Source organism: Phacochoerus africanus, chromosome 7, assembly GCF_016906955.1.
Source record: "Phacochoerus africanus isolate WHEZ1 chromosome 7, ROS_Pafr_v1, whole genome shotgun sequence".
NCBI classification, from domain to species: domain Eukaryota; kingdom Metazoa; phylum Chordata; class Mammalia; order Artiodactyla; family Suidae; genus Phacochoerus; species Phacochoerus africanus.
This window is the reverse complement of record NC_062550.1, coordinates 75,606,212-75,628,491: the sequence shown is the minus strand read 5'-3', so window position 1 is coordinate 75,628,491 and position 22,280 is coordinate 75,606,212. Positions and strand designations below refer to the sequence as shown.

Genomic DNA, 22,280 nt, shown 5'->3' with positions numbered 1-22,280 from the left:
TAGATACTCATGTTGCAACAGAAGAAAGGCTGGGGGAAAAATGTAATTGTAATGTATACATGTAAGGATAACCTGACCCCCTTGCTGTACAGTGGGAAAATAAAAAAAAATAAAAAAAAATTTAAAAAAATAAAATAAAATAAAATGATGCCCTTGTGACTTGGAATATTTAGTCGGGCAAAGAGGAAGTGAGAGAGAGGACATATTTTAGACTCTGGGGTAGGGTGGGAATCACCTTTCTTTTCTCTTTTTAGACATACAAACTTTAGGGGAAAGACACCACTTAAATATAATCTACTGTGACAAGGTTGGTAGCTAAGCAAAGCAGGACTGTCAAACCAGGTCTAGTCTGCCTAGGAGTTCCAGTCCTGGCTCAGTGGTAATTAAGCTGACTAGTATCCATGAGGATGCAGTCTGATCCCTGGACTCAGTGGGTTAAGGATACTGTGCTGCGATGAGCTGCAGTGCAGGTTGCAGACACAGCTCAGATCTGGCATTGCTGTGGCTGTGGTGTAGGCTGTAGCTCAATTCGACCCCTAGCCTGAGAACCTCCACATGCTGCAGGTGCGGCCCTAAAAAACAAAAATTAAAATTAAAAAATTGAAAAAATAATTCTAGTCTGCCTTATTTAAACAGTTTAATTTGTCTTAACTGGAGTTAAATAATGGAAGGCATAATTAATACACAGCCTTGCTAGACTTTAATACATGCCATGGATCTTCAGAACAGAACCTAGAGTTCTTTTTTAATCAGATTCCTCTTCCATTTCCATTGCCTGCCCTCAAAGATGCTTCTGGAACACCACACAGACTGAGACACTTGTATGACAACCAGAAGAATGAGGGAATTACTGTCTAGTGACAAAAAAGTAGAATTTTCCTTTTAAAAATTTAAGCATGCAAGTTAAATACAAATGTAAAAGCTCTTGCAATACTCCAGGAATAATAAGGATAAATTAAATTTACTTCACACAGCTGTTGTGGGAAGCTCATGAGTGCATTCTGGTGAAGCTCCAGCTTTTCAAGATGCTCCAAATGACCACTGATGCAGGATTTCTGGCTCAGGGCATCAATATCTTTTAGTTCATTCGCTGAGAGGTCTAATGATGTAATGTTTTCTCTCTCAGAAGCCAAGGAAGAAATGCTGTCTGAATGCCTCACGTGTGATTGGAGTTTTGATGTTCCTTTTGTCAAAAACAAACAATGGAAACATAAGCAACCAATTTAAGTTCATTGGGAAGCTGCGTATTGATCATCTACTAGAGTCAGGCTCTCTGCAAGGCACCAGAGATTCAACAGAAAACCAAACTGTGGAAATTACATTCCAGCAGCAGAGATGTACAGTAAATAATAAATATTTAATCCAGTGGTATAAGTAGTGTGTAGAAACAAAAGACCTTAGAGAAGAACTTGAAGAGGGGCACTGGTAAGGGTAAAATTTACATTTTGGAAAAACAGGAAGGATAAAAATGTCCTATGTAACATCAGAAAAGCTACATTTTTAAATCTATAATTGTATTTCATTTCTCTATAGTCTATGGAATCATTAGGGAAATATAACTTGAAGGTTATGTAAAATAAAATTGACACCAAGAAACTTGAATAATCAGAGGAAATTTAACAAAGTACTGTACTCTGCTCAAAATACTGATTTACTTATGATTACTTTCAAGTACTTACTGAGTGAGTCATCTGAAGATAGTATCTTTCTTTTTCTCTTCAGCAAATCTTCATAATCAACCATGGGTCCCTATTAAACAAATATTTATAATAAAATTATCATCATTTTTTGAAACAAAGAGAACATTTTCCTATCTGGTTTCTTTAGGAGTCACTGTAACATTACTAGCTAAAGTATTCATGGGTCCAAGCCATAACATTAGACACAGACTTAGTCTGGGCCCCATAGACAGGAAGCTCTAAAAAAAAAAAAAAAAAAGAGTAAAACCATTTTAAAGTGTACATGGCACATGCATGCCCCAACGTGCCCAAAAGTTTACAAATATACACAAATTCTGCATATAGAGTTTTCATATTTTAAGGAATTTCCTCACCAATAGCTTCTAGGTTTGGCACACAATTTCAGTTCTTGAAGAGTGTCAAACAAAATATACAACATTTAATTATAATTTTTATAACATTACTTACCAAAGAATTGGAATGTCTTTGCAAATTTGGTGAGCAACGCTGCAAGGCAGCATCTCGGTAAAACTCTCCTACACTGATTGAATTTGCTTTCTTTTTCACAAGAAATGAGCCTTCACTTCCTATTTTTAAACAATAAAATAAAGGTAAGTAAGAAATGCTGACCTAATCATAAGATGCTAACGTCATAGTTCAATCACAAAAGATTAAACACATTTCCATGAACGGAAATTGCCCAAAACCTGTTGTAACATTTTTAAAACAGAAATGCTAAACTATGTTGGCTTTTCATTTTCAAATTCAACTACATTTTTCTTCATCTATAAATTTATTTTTATTGTTATTTTTATTTTATTTTTTTTGTCTTTTTTTGCTATTTCTTGGGCAGCTCCCGCGGCACATGGAGGTTCCCAGGCTAGGGGTCTAATCAGAGCTGTAGCGCCAGCCTACACCAGAGCCACAGCAACGCAGGATCTGAGCTGCACCTGTGACCTACACCACAGCTCACGGCAATGCCGGATCCTTAACCCACTGAGCAAGGCCAGGGATCGAACCCGCAACCTCATGGGTCCTAGTCGGATTCGTGAACCACTGCACCACGATGGAAACTCCCTATAAATATTTATTGAATGGCTGTCACCGACTAGACACTGAGTAAATGCAGGATAAAGACAAGAAGGAAAAATAATCCAGCCTCCCATGAGCTCATAGCACAGCAGGAAAAAGCCAAGTTAAAAAAATTGTTACAAATGCTATAAAAAAAACATGCATGTTCAGAGAGCAGAAAAAGTTTATACATAAATCTGGTTAATGTTATTCTTTTCTGCTTCTCTTACTTTTTCCTCAGAAATGTTTTGAATCTCGTTTTAAATATAGAAATCACACTTTATTTAACATCCAGCAATTTTGAGTACATCTCTATTTGAATTACATATTTTATGGTTTCATTTATGGAATGACATTAAACTAACACAGTGACTTTAGTTGGTAACATTGTTTTGAGAGATGAGAATTACTTTTTAAGTTAAGGATTATCAAGAAAATAAGGATTAATATTAAATCATATCATTAAGGATAAATAATGTGCAGCCATTTTTTGAAAAAACCATGAGACTTTAAAATTCTATCACTCTTTTATTTTAGAAACATAATATACTTTGTCAAAACAAATCACAAAATTTACTATCCAAATATCAACTATTTTTATTTTAGCATTTCTGATGTTTTTCCATTATTTAAAAATACTTAAAAGAGAATTCTTCTTTCAGCCATGATGGAGTAACAAATGCTGAACTTGATCTCCCCACAGCAAACAACTAGAAAATTGGACAAAATTTTTTAAACAAGTGGTTTCACACATTGGGCAGCAGACCATTCAGGACTATGTAATTCCAGAAAAAAGAGAAACAAATTATGTGACCCTTATGATCACCCTGGCTTTCTGCCTGGAGGCAATTTAAGGGCCACGGGCATAGGGAAAAGGAATTTAAACAAAGTCCAAGGGCTTTCCTGAGATGAGGAAATAGAGATCGGTGTTCATGGAGACTAATTTAGCTGAAAGCTCTAAATCAGAGCCATGAATAAAGAGTTTCAATAATCTTCTTAGGGATTTCCTACAGTTCTGCACTGTAAGAAATGAAAAAGGGATTCTTCAGGAGGAAGGAGATGATACTAGATGCAAACTTGGGTCAATATAAGGGGGTTAAATCATCAAAAAATTTACCATACTTAATGTTTGTATACCCAATAACAGAGCTTCAAAATACACAAAGTATAAACTGATAGAATGGAAAGATTTAACAAATCCACAACTACAATCTCAACATTTCCTTCTTAAATACAACAAATACAGAGAAAAATCAGCAAAGATATAGAAGACCTGAAAAATACTATCAAATAATTTAACCCTATTGACTTCACCCAATAACAACCAAATACACATTTTTTTAAGAAAGTTGCACACAACACATTCACTAAGATAGACCATAAACCATGTCTTAATAAATATAAAAGGACAGAAATCACCAGAATAGGTTCTTTGACCACGACAAAGTTAAATTTGAAACCAGTAAGAGAAAGTTATGTGGAAAGTGTCCAAGTATAGAAAATAACAACACTCTTCTAAGTGACCCATGAGTTTAAACAAAAAAATCACAAAGGAAATTTAAAAAGCTCAGTACTAAATATAAACAGAATATATGAAAATTGTGGGATGCAGCTAAAGTAGTATTCAGAAGCATTTGTATGGCCTTAAATGTTTATAGTATAATATTAGAAAGGTCTAAAAATCAGTGTCCTAAACTTCCATGTTAAAAATCTATAAAAATAAGAATCCAAAGAAATCAAAATAAGTAAAATAAAAAGAAATAAACATAAGAGCAAAAATCACTGAAAAAGAAAATGGACAATCAGTACAGAAAAATCAAGTAAAAACATGATTTTTTTAAAAGATCAATAAAATTAATAAAGCTTGAGTTAGACTGAAGAAGGCCAAAAAAAGAAAGACAAAAATCTTATCAATGTCAGGAGTTCCCACTGTGGCTCAGTGAGTTAAGGATCCGACATAGTCTCCTTGAGGATCCAGGTTCGATCCCTGGTCTTGCTCAGGGGGTTAAAGATCCAGGATTGCAACAAGCTGCTTCATAGGTTGCGGATGGTGGCTTGGATCTGGCATTGCTGTGGCTGTGGTGTAGGCCAGCAGCTGCAGCTCCAATTCCACCCCTAGCCTGGGAATTTCCATACTGCCTCAGGTGCTGCCGTAAAAAGAAAAAAAAAAATTATCAATGTCAAGAATTAAAGATCAGATTATCACTAATGGTCTTATAAACATTAACAGGATAATAAGAGAATTACTATAAATAATATTAAACAAACAAATCTGGCAACTTATGTAAAATGAACAAATTCCTCGAAAGTTACAAATTACAAAAACTGACACAAGAAGTAACAGAAAATAACCATAATTTATTAGTTATTATATTTATAATTTAAAATTCTCCCCATCCCACCCCAAAATTCCTAACCTACAAGGCTTTACTGGTGAATTCTATTAAACATTTAAGAATAAGATGTCTCCTACACAGACGCTTTCAGAAAACAGTTGAGTCGAGAGCACCTTTCAAGTCATTTCAAGAGGCCAGCATTATTCTTAGTTACAAGCAAACATAAAACTACAAACCAATATCCCCCATAGATGAAACAGCCTTAACACAATTTTAGAAAATCAAATAAAATAATATTTTAAAAGGATAATACACCATAACCAAGTAAGATTTACCGCGCAAAAGCAAGTGTGGTTTCATATTATAAAATCAGTGTATTTAAATAACGTAATAAAGGGAGAAAACGTGCCTATTTCAACAGATGCAGAAAAGCATTTTCCAGCAGCTGCTACGATAAAAAGTCTCAGCAAGTCTTACCTTCACTATCTAGGTCATCACTTTGACCAAACACACTATCCACATAAGAGTCAGGAATAAAGGTCCATTCATCAAATTTATCAAGTATTTCTTCAGAAAGATTCCTTCTGCTGCCTGAAGCTGCTCCTTCTTCCACAGCACTTTTCATCTGATATCTAAGCACCATTCTAGCTAGGGTGGATCCTATATCTAAAAATAAAAAAAAATATTCAACAAACCATAGTGGAAAAGAATACACACATATATATAACATATATGAGTATTTCTGTGTTTGTGTATAACTGAATTACTTGGCTGTACAGCAGAAATTAATACAACATAGTAAATCAACTACACTTGAATAAAAAAGTTTTTTAAAAAAATGCACAGTTAAAAGTAATAATTTTTAAAAATAAAAATAAAAAGATACACCAGTAACTTAGCAATTTATCATAGCAAAGTTCCCCATATATTCTTATACTTCTAGGAGAATTTTTTTATTCTTACTTCAAAGTCACTTTAAAATCATGAATAAAGTAACAGGCAATGAATTTACCTTTTTGAAAAAACCATAAAAATTTACATAAAGCTTTGCCGTAGGTGACAAAACTGAACCTTTATGATACTAACTTGACCCAGGAAAGGGCCTGAGCTTTGAAGCCAGACAAGCCTGTGCTCAAGTCACTTGCACGTTAAGCTACATAAGCTTCCTGAGTGTCGGTCCTCACTTGGGAAGTGAAGACAAATAATATACACAGCATAAGATTAGCAACATATTGAAGGAAATGATGCAATTAAAGTTTTTAGCACAATGCTTAGAAGACAGAAGATAATAAATGATATTCTTATTTTTGTAAACTATTTGCTATGTGTTTCATTCCATTGAGAAATCTGATGACATTTCGAAGTGAACATTCTTCCTGCTATCTTACTGCATTTTATATTATGCTCTACTATGAAGAAATAAGTTGGCAGAGTTCTCATTGTCCTACAAATAGCCTGGAAATTTTCAAATACTACTGTCATAGCTCACATTATGTGTACATACCTTAGTCAAGTAGTACCTGGAAAATGTTTTAAAGCTTTGATTTTTTATTATTATTATTATTTATTTTGTCCTTTTGCCTTTTCTAGGGCCGCTCCCGCAGCATATGGAGGTTCCCAGGCTAGGGGTTGAATCAGAGCTGTAGCCGCCAGCCTACACCAGAGCCACAGCAATGCCGGATCCGAGCCTTGTCTTCAATCTACACCACAACTCACAGCAACGCGGGATCCTTAACCCACTGAGCAAGGTCAGGGATTGAACCCACAACCTCATAGTTCCTTGTCGGATTCGTTAAACCGCTGCACCATGAAGGGAACTCCTGTTTTAAAGCTTTGAATTCAAAATATCCTTCAATCAGACCAGCTCTCAATAAAATTATGGCTATGCCCTCCAATCAATCAAATAACATTATTATATTTATTAAATTAGGTAAGACTTTTCAGTACTTGTAAGAAATGTCACCCAGAACCAAATGGTAACTCTTACTTCATATCTCTCCAAAGGGCACACAATTCACTCTATTGGAAATCAAAGATGAAAGTAAGTAGGTTGTTGACATGAGACTGGCTAAGGTGATGAAACATGGAATCTAATCATGTTACATTAGTTTCCAAGGTCCCAAAAACAACCAGGAAACCCATTTCCGGAGTTTTTTCCTGACATGGTCTTTTCATACTGAAACGCTTATGACTACCATATCCTGATTGTTTTCACCAAAACTAGTGTACTAAAACCACTATTCTCTGCTTCTTTTTTTTTTTTTTTTCACTTAAGAATGCATTCTGTATCAGGATATTTGGATTTGCCACATGTTTTTCTCCCAATGACTGCAAAGCATTCCAATGAATAATTAATTTGAATGGTTCCTTTTGGAGAATACTTAGTTTTTTCCCCTAAGTTTTTACTACCATGAACAATAATATTTTAATGTGCAGCCCTGAACATAATTTTTTGTACACGTTAAGAATGTCAGTATCAGATGGCCAACAGGCATATGAAAAAATGTTCATCATTGCTAATTATTAGAGAAATGCAAATCAAAACTACAATGAGGTACCACCCTACACAAGTGAGAATAGTCATCATTAAAAGGTCTACAAATAACAAATGCTGGAGGAGGTGTGGAGAAAAGGGAACCCTCTTGCACTGTTGGTGGTAATACAAATTGGTGCAGCCACTATGGAGAACAGTAGAGAGGTTTCGCAACAAACTAAAATTAGAATTACCATATGATCCAGCAATCCCACCCCTGGACATGCATTCAGACAAAACTGTAATTCAAAAAGATACATGTACTCCTGGGTTCATAGCAGCAATATTTACAATTGCCAAGGCATGGAAACAACTTAGATGCCCATCGACAGATGAATGGATAAAGAAGATGTGGTACATATATACAATGAATACCACTCTGCCATAAAAAAGAATGAAATAATGCCATTTGCAGCAACACGGACAGACCTAGAGATTAGCATAATAAGTGAAATAAGTCAGACAGAGAAAGGCAAATTCCTTATGATATTATGTACATGTGTAATCTAAAACACAACAAAAATGAACATATCTATGAAACAGAAACACATTCACAGATATAGACAAGAGACCTGTGGCTGCCCAGAGAGATGCAGGGTTGTGGGGGGAATGTAATTTTGGGAATTTTGGATTATCAGATGCAAACTAGTATATGTAGGATGGATAAACAACAAGGTCCTACTGTATCACACAGGAAACTATATTCAATAGGCTGTGATAAGCCTTAATAGAAGAGAAATATATATATATATATATATATGTATACCTGAATCACTTTGCTGTACAGCAGAAATTAACACAACATTGTAAGTTAACTATACTTCAATTAAAAAAAAAAAAAAGGAATGCCTGTATCATGGATCCTTATCAGTATATTCCTGGGTCAACAAACTACGGATGCATATTTAAATTAAAATGGATACTGCAAAATTTTCCTAAAATATGATCATTTAAAATTCATATCAATAATGTGTGAAGTGTCTGTTTCCATATATGCTGATCAACATTTCAACCAAATTTTTATTTTTGCCAAAACTGTAAATTAAATAATGAGCCCTTACTATGTGAAAAGCACTAGTATAGACGCTGAGGTTACAATGGAAAAAAATTGGCACTGACTTTGTGATGCAGATAATCTACCAAAAGGTATATTATAAAAAGGAAAAATACAATTACATGATGTTGTACTGCTCTACAGGTAAGAAACAAGGTGCAGGAACATGTAGGACCATCTTCCACCCAGACTTCATGGGGGCAGGAATGTTTTCTCATAAAAAGTGAATATGATTCTTCCACACACTGCTATACATAAAATAAATAGGTAACAAGGACCTACTGTATAGCACAGGGTAATCTACTCAACACTATGTAATAATTCATATGGGAAAAGAATGCGAAAAGGAACAGATATGTGTATATGTGCAACTGATTTACTTTGCTGTACACCTAAAACAAACAGAACTTTGTAAGTCAAATACACGCCAATAAAATTTATTTTTAAAAAAGGGATATAATGTTGAGGCAGGAAGAGTGGAGAGACAAAACCAAGGTGAAGACAGAGACTAGAGACATTTAGTTAGAGAGAGTACACTGGAAAATCGGAAATGACAGGAGCTGAAGCATTTAAGAAACTGCAGAAAGTTCAGCCACTGATCTTCTGGGATCCCCGGAAGGTTAGAGAACTTGAATTTAGAGAGGTACCCCTGGGCACAGACAGAGCCTTTTCTCTCACAGCATGTAGCGTCTCAGTGAAGGTGAGGAGAAAAGGGGGCCGGTTAGACTGACCAGAAATGGAGCATTGCCAAGTGAGTGTATCAGGAAAATCACAGCGAAGCAAACATGTTATTAACAAGAGAGTCCTTACGATGGCAGTCACAGAGAATGATCACTTGGGGAAGGAATGGGACATGGGAGTTAATTAACAGAGGGAAAGCTGGGAACGCAAGCTTTAAAAACACATTTTGTGTCAGTTAATGAGAGACAGCTAAAGGACAGAAATGTTAACAGAGAATAAGGATAACTGTCATCAATATACTTAGTACATACGAGATATCACATATACATTATACATCCCTAAGTGAAATGTGAAGTATAATAACTTAAACATGCATGTATGTTTTGTTTCTGCACATACAGTTTAAAGCATATGTAAGCATATAAAAAGTCTTGGGAGGAGTTCCCTAGTGGCTCAATAAGTTAAGGATCCATTGTTGTCACTGCTATGGCACAGGTTTTATCTCTGGCTCAGGAACTTTTTTGGGCAGGGCACAGCCAAAAAAAAAGTCTAGGGGAAAAAAAATCTACATTGATTACCGATAAGTAAAAAGATAAGTTAGTGTTATTTTCTCCCTCATGATTCTATTTTGAAAAGGCACATAGATTATTTTTATAATAAAAAATAAAAAGACAAAAAAAAAAACAAGAAATAGCAACAACAACAACAAGACAAAAGACAAAAAAAAAATACAGAAAAAAAAAAGGAGTTCCCGTCGTGGCGCAGTGGTTAACGAATCCGACTAGGAACCATGAGGTTGCGGGTTCGCTCCCTGCCCTTGCTCAGTAGGTTAACGATTCGGCGTTGCCGTGAGCTGTGGTGTAGGTTGCAGATGCGGCTCGGATCACGCGTTGCTGTGGCTCTGGCGTAGGCCGGGGGCTACAGCTCCGATTTGACCCCTAGCCTGGGAACCTCCATATGCCGCGGGAGCAGCCCAAGAAATAGCAACAACAACAACAACAAGACAAAAGACAAAAAAAAATAAAAAATAAAAAATAAATAAAATATGTAAAAAAAGAAAAGTAACCTCACAGAAAGATGCCACTGTTCTGTTCTATCTTTATAAAATATTTAGCTGCTGGGTTATAAAGGACTTATTAATAAATATGTCCGTTTTAAACACTTTGTGACAAAAATAAGATATTCAAACCTTTACAGTATGGCTTGTTTGACTTTAGTTCCACCAAATTGGAGTGAAAACTAAAAGATTAGTTATTAAAAAAAAATTTTAAAACTACTAAAATTAAGACTTACACGGGGGTTCCCATTGTGGCTCAGCAGGTTACAAACCCAAACAGTATCCATAAGGATGCAAGTTTGATCCCTGGCCTTGCTCAGTGAGTTAAGGATCCTGTGCTGCCATGAGCTGTGGTATAGGTTGCAGATGTGGCTAGGATCCCATGTTGCTGTGGCTGTGGTATAGGCCAGCAGCAATAGCTCCGATTTGACCCCTAGCCTGGGAACTTCCATATACCACAGGTTTGGCCTTAAAAGGCCCCCCCACACACACCACCAAAAAAAAAGATTTAAAATGTTCCTATTAACACTTACTTGTTTCTTTTCTTAAATTAGATGTCTTATCTGGAAACAAAGGACCAAGCCAAGAAGGTTCAATTTTTCCCATACAAAATCCTCCAAGACAGATGCTATTATTGGCCAGATCCAAGGCAAGCCTCCTTAAGAGTAAGCTGATGACTTGGCTGTCGCCTTTTCCAATGCTGATTGTCAAAGCTTTCCGTACATCTTGCTCACGGGATCCACTATTCAGTAACAGTTCCACCAGTTTGGGACTACTTGCTTTCTCACATACCTGTTAAAGAAAAAAAAGAAGGTAAGCATATTAAAGACATAATTTTACCTGGAAGCCAGGTAATTGAACTTAGGTGTGCTTTTTCCCTGCATCCTTAAATGTAGAATAAAACATAATAAGGCAAACCTCATCCTTGAAATAGATTGGGAAAATAAAACAAGATTAGCACCACAAATATCAAAGTAACATAAATCAAATAAATCTGTCATATGAGAGTCAATTACCATGAAAAACACAACACGATATGGAGTGAAACAGGCTGGAAATCAGAAGAGCTGAGGCTCCACCAGTCATACATGTTGCTCACTGGAAGACACCTGGGAAACTAGTACCTTAACACAGTAAATGCTACTGCCTTGCCTTCATTCGTGACATAGAATAACTAAGTGTGAATACAAATATTACAAAATTCACTAATGCCACTTGCAAAAGATAGTCATCATTCATTCTGGTTTTCCAGGACCAGAATCTGAATTTCTACAAAGATATCTCTTCTCTCAGTTTTCCACCTTCCTTTGAATGGTATGTTTTCAGAGTGTGCTCCCAAGGTAGGTACCATGCGAGGTGCCACAAAAACTAGCATGACTACAGTAAGGAGAGAAGCCTGAGCAACCTGCAGCAGAGCACACAGGCCCTACCCAGAAACAGCTTCTGAAAGGCAAAGGCATGTGATGTTACCAACTACATTGAAGTCATAGATGACAGAAATAACCTATGTTAGGTAGGATGCTAAACTCTATACACAAATGATCTCTAATCCTAATTTTTAAAAAACCTTATGCAACAAAAATTACTACTCTCATTTTATAGATGAATACTTAGGGGAAAATGTATGCTTTGGCCAAAATCTAAGAGCTAGTCAATGAGTGACTTGGATTTGAAGTCAAATACCTGCTGGTTCTAAAGCTTGTGCTCCTTTCATTACCCAATATTAAGGACTAAAAACTAAAAGGAAAGAAGACCCGAAGATTCAGGGTACCAGGTCGAGTGAAGAAGACGACTGGGGGATGTTCCTGGATTCTTCGTAATTAGTGTGTCCAAGAGCTTTGAGGGGACAGTCCTATTTGTTTGAGAATACCAACTTAAAGGCCACCAGTCTAGAATCACTCACCTGCAACCCATTCTCCCCAGTGCCACGACCATACTTTGTATATGATCAAGTCATTACCCTATTTTAAAATCTTCTAAAACAATTCTCCTCCAGGACATTCCTGCAAATATAACATGCAACTTTTTCAAACCTCATTACCTTCATCTATGCTATTTCCATGGCCTCAAATATCTAACTCTGCTCTTCACCCAGCAAAAAGACGTTCGTTCTTGAAAAAAAATCACTGTAATATCTCTTGCACATTAAGTCCTTGCTATCAACTTTCTGGGCCACGCGTAGCCTTCCTCCTCCAGGCTCCCATCTCATTTAGCTTAACATAACACTCCGCACACTGGACCAGACACATTCATCTGTTTTATAACTGGAATGAAAGGCCTGGATGCTACTTTAATTCAATTTGTACCTCTGTAGCCTAGCACAATGCCTAGGGAATATCTTTAATTTATCAAATTACTAAAATCCTTTAAAGGCTCACAGGAAAATTTAAAGGAAAGATGGGAGGAAGGGAGGAACCAGAGGGATGGAAGATACAGGAGGAGCCAAAAAACTTTGTCAAAAAAGCCTTCTCTTGGAGCCCAGCAAACTTTTCTCTCTGAAAGATGGTACTTATGCCTAACTTGTATTGAGGTGATGTATGTCTTATCCTCCCCCATCTCTCAATAGACACTTTGAAACCATCTTGAGTAGGAAACCTCTTCTGTATTCTTTCCTAATTATCTAGCGGTGTACTTTCCACAGAGAAGATGCTCAATATATTTTGTAGCAGAATCTTCCTGGGGAACCCAAACTATTCAAGCTGATTTCAGGCATATGGTGCCATGAAGAGAGAAATACATAAGAAAGCATATCAGACAAAAGAAATAAAATTATGAAAGTAATTTCAACTTCCCAAGAGGAAAAAGAATCCTCAGCAACACAGATTTGTACATTGTAAATCAACTATACTTTATTAAAAAAAATTATTTCATGATTGAAAAAAAGGTAATAAAAGGCATGCGTTAGTTCTGAGAGGCCGACAGCCCCCCCCAAAAAGAAACACAGTTTTGTATTTTAATGATGAAGATAACTCAAATAAAGCCAAAGTGTAATACATTATCCTTTGCCATCTTTCCTGTCATTTTCTAATTTACAATTAATGCAGCCCATAATCAAAGCCAAATATTTCAAGCTAGCATTCACGAATGAATATACATCCCCCCCAACCACCACCACTGTCATGGATCTGCTGTGTAAACAAGAGATTAAAGCAGGCAGATTTTTCCACTACTTACCTGGAGCGTGTCCTCAGGCAAGCTACTTAACCTCTCTGAGCCTCAATTCTTCACCTGTATAATGAACAATACTAGGACTTATCCCTAAGGTTGCTGTGAAGATTTTGTTAAGCAAAGGAACTCAGAGCAGGGACCAGATAATAATATTCCGGGCGAGGGATCAGATCCCAGCTGCTGTCGTGACCTAAGCAGCTGCGACGATCTGGATCCTTAACCCACTGTACCAGGCCGGGGATGGAACCTGCATCCCGGTGCTCCGGAGTGCCACCGATCCCAGAGGCACCACAGCAAGAACTCCTGTTTGCTGTTATTTTTATTCAGACGTCATTATACTTGTTCTTCCCACCATGACTTGATGAAGCTTATCCTCAGGTCTCTATTCATGCATATTCACGCCCAGTATTAATCCTCCATATTCTCCTCTACCATCATATACCTCATTAAATCCACCTCTGAAAACCTAACAAGATTAACTCTGTCCTTGCTATTCATGTACCAATGCATATAATGAAGAACTACTCAGAAAAAGGACAGGGTTAAGAGTTCTTCATTAGGCAGCATTGCTGCAGGAACAGTCTTGATTGCATTATTTTAAAGTAAGGTATGTCCAAGCAATCTACCCACAAGATCCAATCAGTGTTTATTATTTGTTAGACACAATCTCTAGCAACTAGGATAAATGCTTTACATTTAATACACCCATGGATGCATAAGATCTGATTTTGTTCTAAGAAAAGACATAAGTAGGAGTTCCCTTCCTGGCTCAGCAGAAATGAATCTGACTAGCATCCATGAGGACGTAGGTTCGATCCCTGGCCTTGCTCAGCAGGTTAAGGATCCGGCGTTACCATGAGCTGTGGTGTCAGTCTCAGACATGGCTAGGATCCTGCATTGCTGAGCCTGTGGTGTAGGCCAGCAGCTGTAGCTCTGATTCGACCCCTAGCCTGGGAACCTCTATTTGTGGCGGGTATGGCCCTAAAAAGCGAGGAAAAAAAAAAAAAAAGCTTTTTCTATAGAAAGATTTGAATAAATTGAGAGAAGAGTAGAAAGCACTCCCGGTGGGGAATGCTGAGTAACTGCTCTAGAGTGCTTTTAGGTATATGTTGCTTCCTTAGGAAAAATCTGAAGGGGAAGTTTCTTTTCAATTCTTTGGCATATCCAAGTACCATTAATGCAGTGATCTGAAGATCACACAGAAGATATACAGTAAAAACATATTAAATTACTGAGGGAAATAATTGAATTATCTTCAATAGCAAAGAAGCAACTTTTAATATTGCTTGCTTAAGTGAAATTTAACTAAATTTAAATAATTTGATTATATATTTGGTTTTAATGCATAATTTAATTATCCATGAAAATGAGTTACAGTTTCAGTTTCTTTTTATGTAGACTGCTAGTTAATACTAACATAATCTTACAGTTGACAAATTGATTTGAATCTATAGGTGAATGGTAAATTAAATAAAGTATTTAAAAGTAAATTATTTGAGGAGTTCCCGTTGTGGTTCTGTGGTAACAATCCAGCTAGTATCCATGGGGATGTGGTTTCCGTCCCTGGCCTTGCTCAGTGGGTTCAGGATCCGGCATCGCTGGTGAGCTGTGGTGTAGGTCGCAGATGCGGCTCAGATCCTGCAATGCTGTGGCTGTGGCATAGGCCAGCAACTACAGTTCCAATTGGACCCCCGGCCTGGGAACTTCCATATGACGCAGATACAGCCCTAAAAAGCAAAAAAAAATAAAATAAAAAATAAAATAAAAAATAAAAATTTAAAAATTTAAAAAAAGTAAATTATTGGAAAACATAGCATACTTCTGGTTATTTACAGATGTATATTAAATCATGATATAATTGCTATGTTAGAATTATTATTAAGTATCTAGAAAATACACAGTGCTACTGAATACTATTATAAACTCTAAAAATTTATACAATAAAGACAAACTTGAAATACCATGTAATGCATTCTAACAAATACTCATTGAATTCATACTGCATATAAAGCAGTGAATTAGATATTCTGAATGATACAAAGGTGAACATTGTACATTTCTACTTTTATATAACTCACAAAATATACAAGAGGGGCACATAAATTGTCACAGCCTTAGAGAAGAAGTAAATATTTTGTATGGAGGTCAAGGGGTGTAGGGAGGGCTTTATTGAGAAAAATGAACAGGTTAGATTTTAAAGACAGAGTAGAGAATTAGATAGATGTTTTTGCATAGTGCCTGAGGTGAGAAGGATGAGAAGGAAGGCAGGACCGCAGTGCCACACAACTGCAGGGTGGCCCTCAACAGGGCTCTCAATGTGAACCGCACCCCCGAGGAGAGATCTTTCTAGATGGAGAAACTGACAGCAGAGAGAAAACAGGTGAAAGATGATCAAAGCAGGAGTTCCCTGGTGGGGCAGTAGGTTAAGGATCTGGCGTTGTCACTGCTGTGGCATGGGTTTGATCCCTGGCCTGGGAATTTTCACAAGCTTCGGCCACAGCCAAAAAAAAGACGATCAAAACAAAATAAAACCGTGTGTTGTATGATATGTGGCTTGAGAACAATGTGCATAGAGAGGCACAGCAGGAGACACATCTGAAAAGCTGTTTATCAACAAGGTGACTAAAACAAGTAAAATGAAGGATTAGACAATAATACCTAAAGGAGCCTATTACCTCTGGAAGTCTGTGAATCTAAACTACTACCAACCACAAGCAACTATGCAATACACTGGTAAATTCTGTAATGAAGAATAATAGGATGTAAGTGAGAGCTATACAACGGCAGAGTCCAAAAGAGAAAAAAGACAAAAGTGAGTCCTTGAATAATTACCTGATAAATTAAAGAAGTTGCCTCTTTTGCACAATTGACATCCGCTCCCAATAAAAGCAAGCATTCGACCATGATGCTGTTATTCTGATCACATGCTCTCTCCAGCATCACACTTTTCAACTCATCGTCCATAGCCACTATTGCAAAGCACTTACAACAAAGGTTTAGAAACTGAAAAGAACAGAAGTGAGGATTAGAGTCAGCTAAATACGGAACAGTGAGCATACAGGTGAAAAACATTATACCTGTTGATCCTTTTGTTCCATAATACCAGAGGACATCTGATGGAAAATTACTGAATCAAAGGAATGATTCACCAGCAGCTTGGAAAAAGACACTGACATTTCCAGTATTGTCGAAATTGTCTGAAATCCCTGAAAATGTGACCAGAAACAACAATAACATGAGCAATTATGGACAAAGGAGAATATAAATATTATAAGAGAGAAATTGTATATGGTACTTAAAACTCGGGTTGTTCACTAAGTAGAAGTACTTACTGGGTTTGTACTTGAAAGCTATAAACCTTAAAACAAATCCAATCAGTACACCTTGCTGTCTCATTACTAAGAAAGAATCAGGTACACAGAGAATAAAATGCCACTTAACAACCATCTAGCAAAGAAGGAAAAATACCTAATCCACCAAAACTTGGCTTTTAAGAATCCCTATTTGAAGACATACCTGCAGGTTAAAAACTAGACACTAATCAGGATTAAAACTGCAGTCAACGGTTCTATAAACCCAAACAGGCCAGTGACATGAATTTTTTAGACAAGATTGCAGATCAGTTTCTCTAGACAGTCTAGCACTTCCCCCAATATTTTTATGCTATCTTCTGAAAGTTAACCCCAAGGAGACAAATGAGAGCTCCTAGGTATTATTCATGTTGACTGTGTTTGAGAGAAGCCCTGAAGGCACTCTGAGGCTTATAACACTGTAGCAAATCATTTATAAAAAACGGATCAGCCACACCGTTACTTTTTAGAACCACCGCTCTCTACTCATTGGATGTTTAAAAGAAAGAATGAACTTTTCACTTGACTATTATTTAGCTTTGGTAAACTTATCAAAGATCAACTTAATTTTCAAAATGTTTATCTTTCCACATAATAATATTAACAAAATCATCTAAATGTTAAAATTATTATGGTGAACTCTTAAGATGCTGAGTTTCTACTAATGCCTCCTTCCATCTGATGATAGAAGTAGTCTTAATCTATGCAGGTCTGAGGGGCATTTGGCCCACCTGCCCCTAGAGCAGGTCCTTGCAGACTCAAATGAATGCAGCAGCAGAGCAGGTAATGCAAATGTACAGAAGGTACATAATTAAAATAAAAAACTTATAAACACTGAACTGGCCAAAAAGAGTGTACTGACAAGCCAAACTTACAACCTCTACTATAAAAATCCTAAAATGTATACCTAGACGAATTAATACTGAGTGAGAGCTTCACACCTACACAAAATAACTTCCTTCCCCGAGGATTTCTTATAATCAGTTCTGCCCCAGACACCTTATAAAAAGCAGATTTATAAAACATATTGTATTTTCTAGTCTTAGAATGTTGTGTGTTTAGCACTTGAGAATTTAGAATTTTACATGCATTATCTTATTTATTAATATTGTCTGTGCAAAGATTAGAGCCTAAACATTATTATTCTTGGTCAATGATGCCATTTATGAAAATATTTTATGAGTATGATTTATGAAAGTTGTAAACTCTATTACTAAAAAACCACAACCAAGGCAGAAACTCTTAAAGAAAATGAAACTAGTTGTTTTGCTAACACTAAAAAAAAAAAAAAAAAAAAAAACCTGAAAAAAATATATTTCTTAATCCTGCCTGAACTAATCCTAAATCAATATCATGGATTCCTTATAGACAGTTAATATAGATCCCATTTTAAATTTTGCTTGATGGAAAATGTTTAAAATATTGTTTTGTTGCAAGAAAAAATGCAACCAGAGGCATTTACTAGCTAACAATAAAAGAATGACAAACCAGAAGAGTCATAACTTTTATTTATCTAAAATCTAAGCAAATAAAGCTCAGCTAGATGAAATTTTTTTAGCACATTCTCTGCTCTTTCAAGGAAAAGATAAATGATAAACAAACATACTAATTTTAGAGATTTAGTAGGATCTTTTGAGATTCAATCTACTTCTCTTCATCTACTCTAATTAAAATGCTGCAAAATGATAAATGGTTTTCAATTAACTAGAATATACCCTTTAATGCAAAGTGGGAGTTACACCAATTGCTCTGAAAGAGAAATTTGTACAAGATCTCAAATTCCTTTCAAGATAAGCACATACTTTAATCTGTACTTCACCAATGTCCTTAAACCGCTGTAAACTGGAAATCAGAATTTTTGCCAGCAGATGCCCAGTTCCTAGGCATAAGTTCTTCTTTGTAACCAAGCATCCTATAAGACTTAAACCCAGACACTGAATTTCTAGAAAAATAAAAGAAAAAAACACGACATTGTTTTAAATCTCAAAACTGAAGAAAAAATTTAAACATGTCCAAAGAACAGCTAAAAGCCTAGAAAAAATCTGTTGTAAATCTCAAGTTCAACTGTACCAACCTTGGTCGTCTGGATACATCTGCAGCGTGTGAAGCACAGAATCAATAGCACCTTCCGGGGATAATACTTCTAACGCATCAGGAAAATGTGCTAGAGAAGAAATTACTTTTAATCCGCATTTCTGAATCCCTGGATTTCCAATGAACTAAAGTCAAAAAGACAATTAAGAATATTTGCTGTTAAAAAAAAATGAGTTCTAATACTTTCCTTAGTTAAAGCCAGTTATAGACTGATAAAATATACATGAAGTAGTCTAAATGAAATTAATATCCTTGATCCTGCCTTATACCATGCATCACTTTGTTTATAATTAAGAATAAGAGGTAACATTGAGTACCTGTTCTGTGGCAGGCACTGTACTAAATCCTTTTACAGGCATTTTCTTCTCAGGGCATTCTTATTAAACACTTACTAATAGGAGTCCCATTAAAAGATGGGTTCCTGGGGGAAAAATGTAATTGTAATGTATACATGTAAGGATAACCTGACCCCCTTGCTGTACAGTGGGAAAAAAATAATAATAAATAATTAAAAAAAAAAAAAGATGGGTTCCTGAGGGTTAGAGCAATTGAGCAACCATTCCTAAAGTCACACAGATTGTAAACAGGTAAGATGACTTCAAGTCAAAGACATTTGCTCCCCCAGCCTAAATTCTTCACCAGAAAAAAATGCAATGCTGCCTTTCGTCACAGTAACTGGAAATTTACTCTTGACTCTCCGTGCTTTACATGCCTTATCTCGTTTAATCTCCCTTAACAACCTCTTGCAATAGGTTCACCCAGCTTTAAAGATACATTTATACTCAAGTGTCAGGCCAAGAACCTGAATATAAATGCATCTGCCTTAAAAGTCTAGAATCAATCTTAATTTTCCAACCTTTTAATCTCAATTTCTCCCGATGACTTGACATTATTTACAGGTATTCTAATAGACGTCACTTCTTTTTCCAGGCCACCCTGCTCAATGACTGAGAAGCAAACGGTCGACAACACACTTCCCAACCATGTGACAATCACAGTCACAACTCCCCTTTTTTGATGTCTGCAACATATACCAAACGCTTACACTCTGCTTTTCCATGATGCTCTTCAAACTTCAACTATGATGTGAATGCCCACCTAAGAATGTTCCTTTCAAAAATTACAATACTAGCTTTCTGAGGACTTTGGCTTTCGCAGATATGAGTTTCCTGGAATCTTCAATCCAAACCTCTGACTGACAGCACCAGGCATTCACCACAGAGATAGAATAGCTTCCGGTCAGACCTCAAGTTCTGATGTAGCCTCTTCAACCAAAACTTTCTACCTTCCACTGTCCTCACTTCCACACTGTTAATGAACAGATACTCATCTGTTTCCCAGTCCAGTCCCTCAAAACCTCCCCGGTGTCCTTCTTCGGCTTCTTTCCCAGTACGGGCCACGGGCAGAAGCCTCATTTTCACATCCTGTGTCCTCTTCCTCATGCCCAGCTGCTCAACCGGAAGGTCATCTCCTTTATTATTTCAACAGGACACGCATATCCTTGCCTCCCGTGGCACTTTTTCCTGTCAGTTATTTCCATCTCACCAACTCCCTGGGTGGTAAAAGTGTATCAGCTTTGGAGACAATTAAATCTGGCTTTAAATTCTGTCTCACCACTTAATAGAATTCCAGGAATCTGAGGGCCACGAAAAATGAATGAAACAACATTCACTGAGAAGTGGTATTGACTCGGACGGCATGACTCCAGAAATACAAACTCCAAGTAAAGTGAAACTGGTGGGATGGCTCTCAGTGTATGTCTCGGCTTCTTCGCCTCTAAAACGACCCTAATAACATAGGGTTGTCACCAGAGCAAAACAAGATAACTCATCATCCACACAATAAACACTGAGCGATGGCCCAGTTCAGGCCTTGGGCTGAATGCTCTCCTCAGAACTGAAAACCTTCTAAGTGAGAGAGATTATCCCGAAATTGCTCTTCCGGTCACTCCAGATGCCACTTTTCCTTCATTTCTAACCTCATCCATAGAAAAGACTACACCCACCACCTCCACATTCTTCCCACCTCCTAACTTCATATAATCAGACTTCTGTCCTAACCTCTTTGAATTAAAACCATTCAGAGAAAAAAAGTCCTTTAACAACTGAATTGCTGCTCTTTCCTCCCTTGATTTCCACGACACAGTATCCCCCTAATTATTCTCCAACTTTAAAACCATTCATTTACCCATCTCCTTTACAATCACTTCTTTCAACTGCAGGCTTAGTCCAAAAAACTTTTCTTTAAAACTCTTCTACTCCTGGGTGGAATGTCATACACTAGCAGGGCTTCAAGACCGTCACATAGCAACAGCCACAAGGATGATGCCCATCTAAGCAGTAAGTGCTATGTGCCGGACATTCTTTTAAGCATTTCACATATATCACCTCATTTAATCCTCACACCAATGCTGTGATGAGGGTATGATTACTATCCCTATGCTACTGATGAAAAAAATCAAGACAGAAAACTTTGAGCAAATAAGTCAAAGAACAAGCTTAAACTCTCAAGCTCTAAGTCCACGCTTCTCTTTCCTTGACACCAGTATCTGAAACTCAGATGTTCAAAGCTAAAAGTTTATCATCTTCTCAAAAAAAAAAAAAAAGAAAGAAAGAAAAAGAAAAGAGAAAAATCAGACGGTCATTCTGAACTTTCTATTTGATTATTAATACAATCATTCCTGCCTCCTAGGCAGAGGCAGCATCGGGGGTGCACACACGTGCCCTAAGCCAAGTCTCTGTGCTCAGAAGGGCCCCGCACCTGGTTAAACGCTCAGCAGCCACTTCCCTGAAATTCTCAATGATTTTTAAATGAGGGGTTCTGCATCTTCATCTTGTACTGGACCCCACAAGTTAATAGCTAGTCATGCTCCCAACTCAATGCACCATAGGCTTAATTTTTTATGCTAAAAAACTAAGACAAATTGATGTCTATAAAGCATCTGTTCTTAATACCATCACCTCTAACAAGCTTCTACTCAACTACTGGCTCTGCTGCCTTGAGCTCACCTAATCTTAATTTCAGGCGCAGTACATTTGACAAGTGACTAGAAACAGGAAATCTGTGATTTGTCTGTGCAAAAAGAAATGCAGAATATCACATTATTCCATGTGACAGAGTTCAAACAAACCGTTTGGTGATTTTAAACAGTGGTATTTGATTTTTGACAGTTTAATAAATTTGAAAATATACATATACACATATACATATATTATATATGTATATCTGCAAGCCTACAGTGGACTTTCTTTTTCTAA

The 22,280-nt window shown here is 36.7% G+C and overlaps 1 protein-coding gene across 5 annotated transcripts in view; it reads right to left on the bottom strand.

Annotated features, from left to right (window-relative positions):
- The window catches only part of LRRK2 (leucine rich repeat kinase 2), a 149,670-nt gene that overhangs the window by 86,792 nt on the left and 40,598 nt on the right, over positions 1–22,280 (bottom strand). For all 5 annotated transcript variants that reach the window (XR_007135912.1, XM_047787971.1, XM_047787969.1 and 2 more), the window contains 9 exons: positions 19,004–19,148; positions 18,732–18,871; positions 16,657–16,785; positions 16,412–16,582; positions 10,945–11,203; positions 5,564–5,752; positions 2,148–2,266; positions 1,680–1,749; positions 966–1,183 (listed from right to left, as the gene is read on the bottom strand). Coding sequence is in view for 4 of the 5 variants with exons in the window: in XM_047787971.1 (XP_047643927.1) it covers positions 966–1,183; positions 1,680–1,749; positions 2,148–2,266; positions 5,564–5,752; positions 10,945–11,203; positions 16,412–16,582; positions 16,657–16,785; positions 18,732–18,871; positions 19,004–19,148 (1,440 nt within the window). In the remaining variant the exon portion in view is untranslated. The remainder of the gene's footprint in view (positions 1–965; positions 1,184–1,679; positions 1,750–2,147; positions 2,267–5,563; positions 5,753–10,944; positions 11,204–16,411; positions 16,583–16,656; positions 16,786–18,731; positions 18,872–19,003; positions 19,149–22,280) is intronic.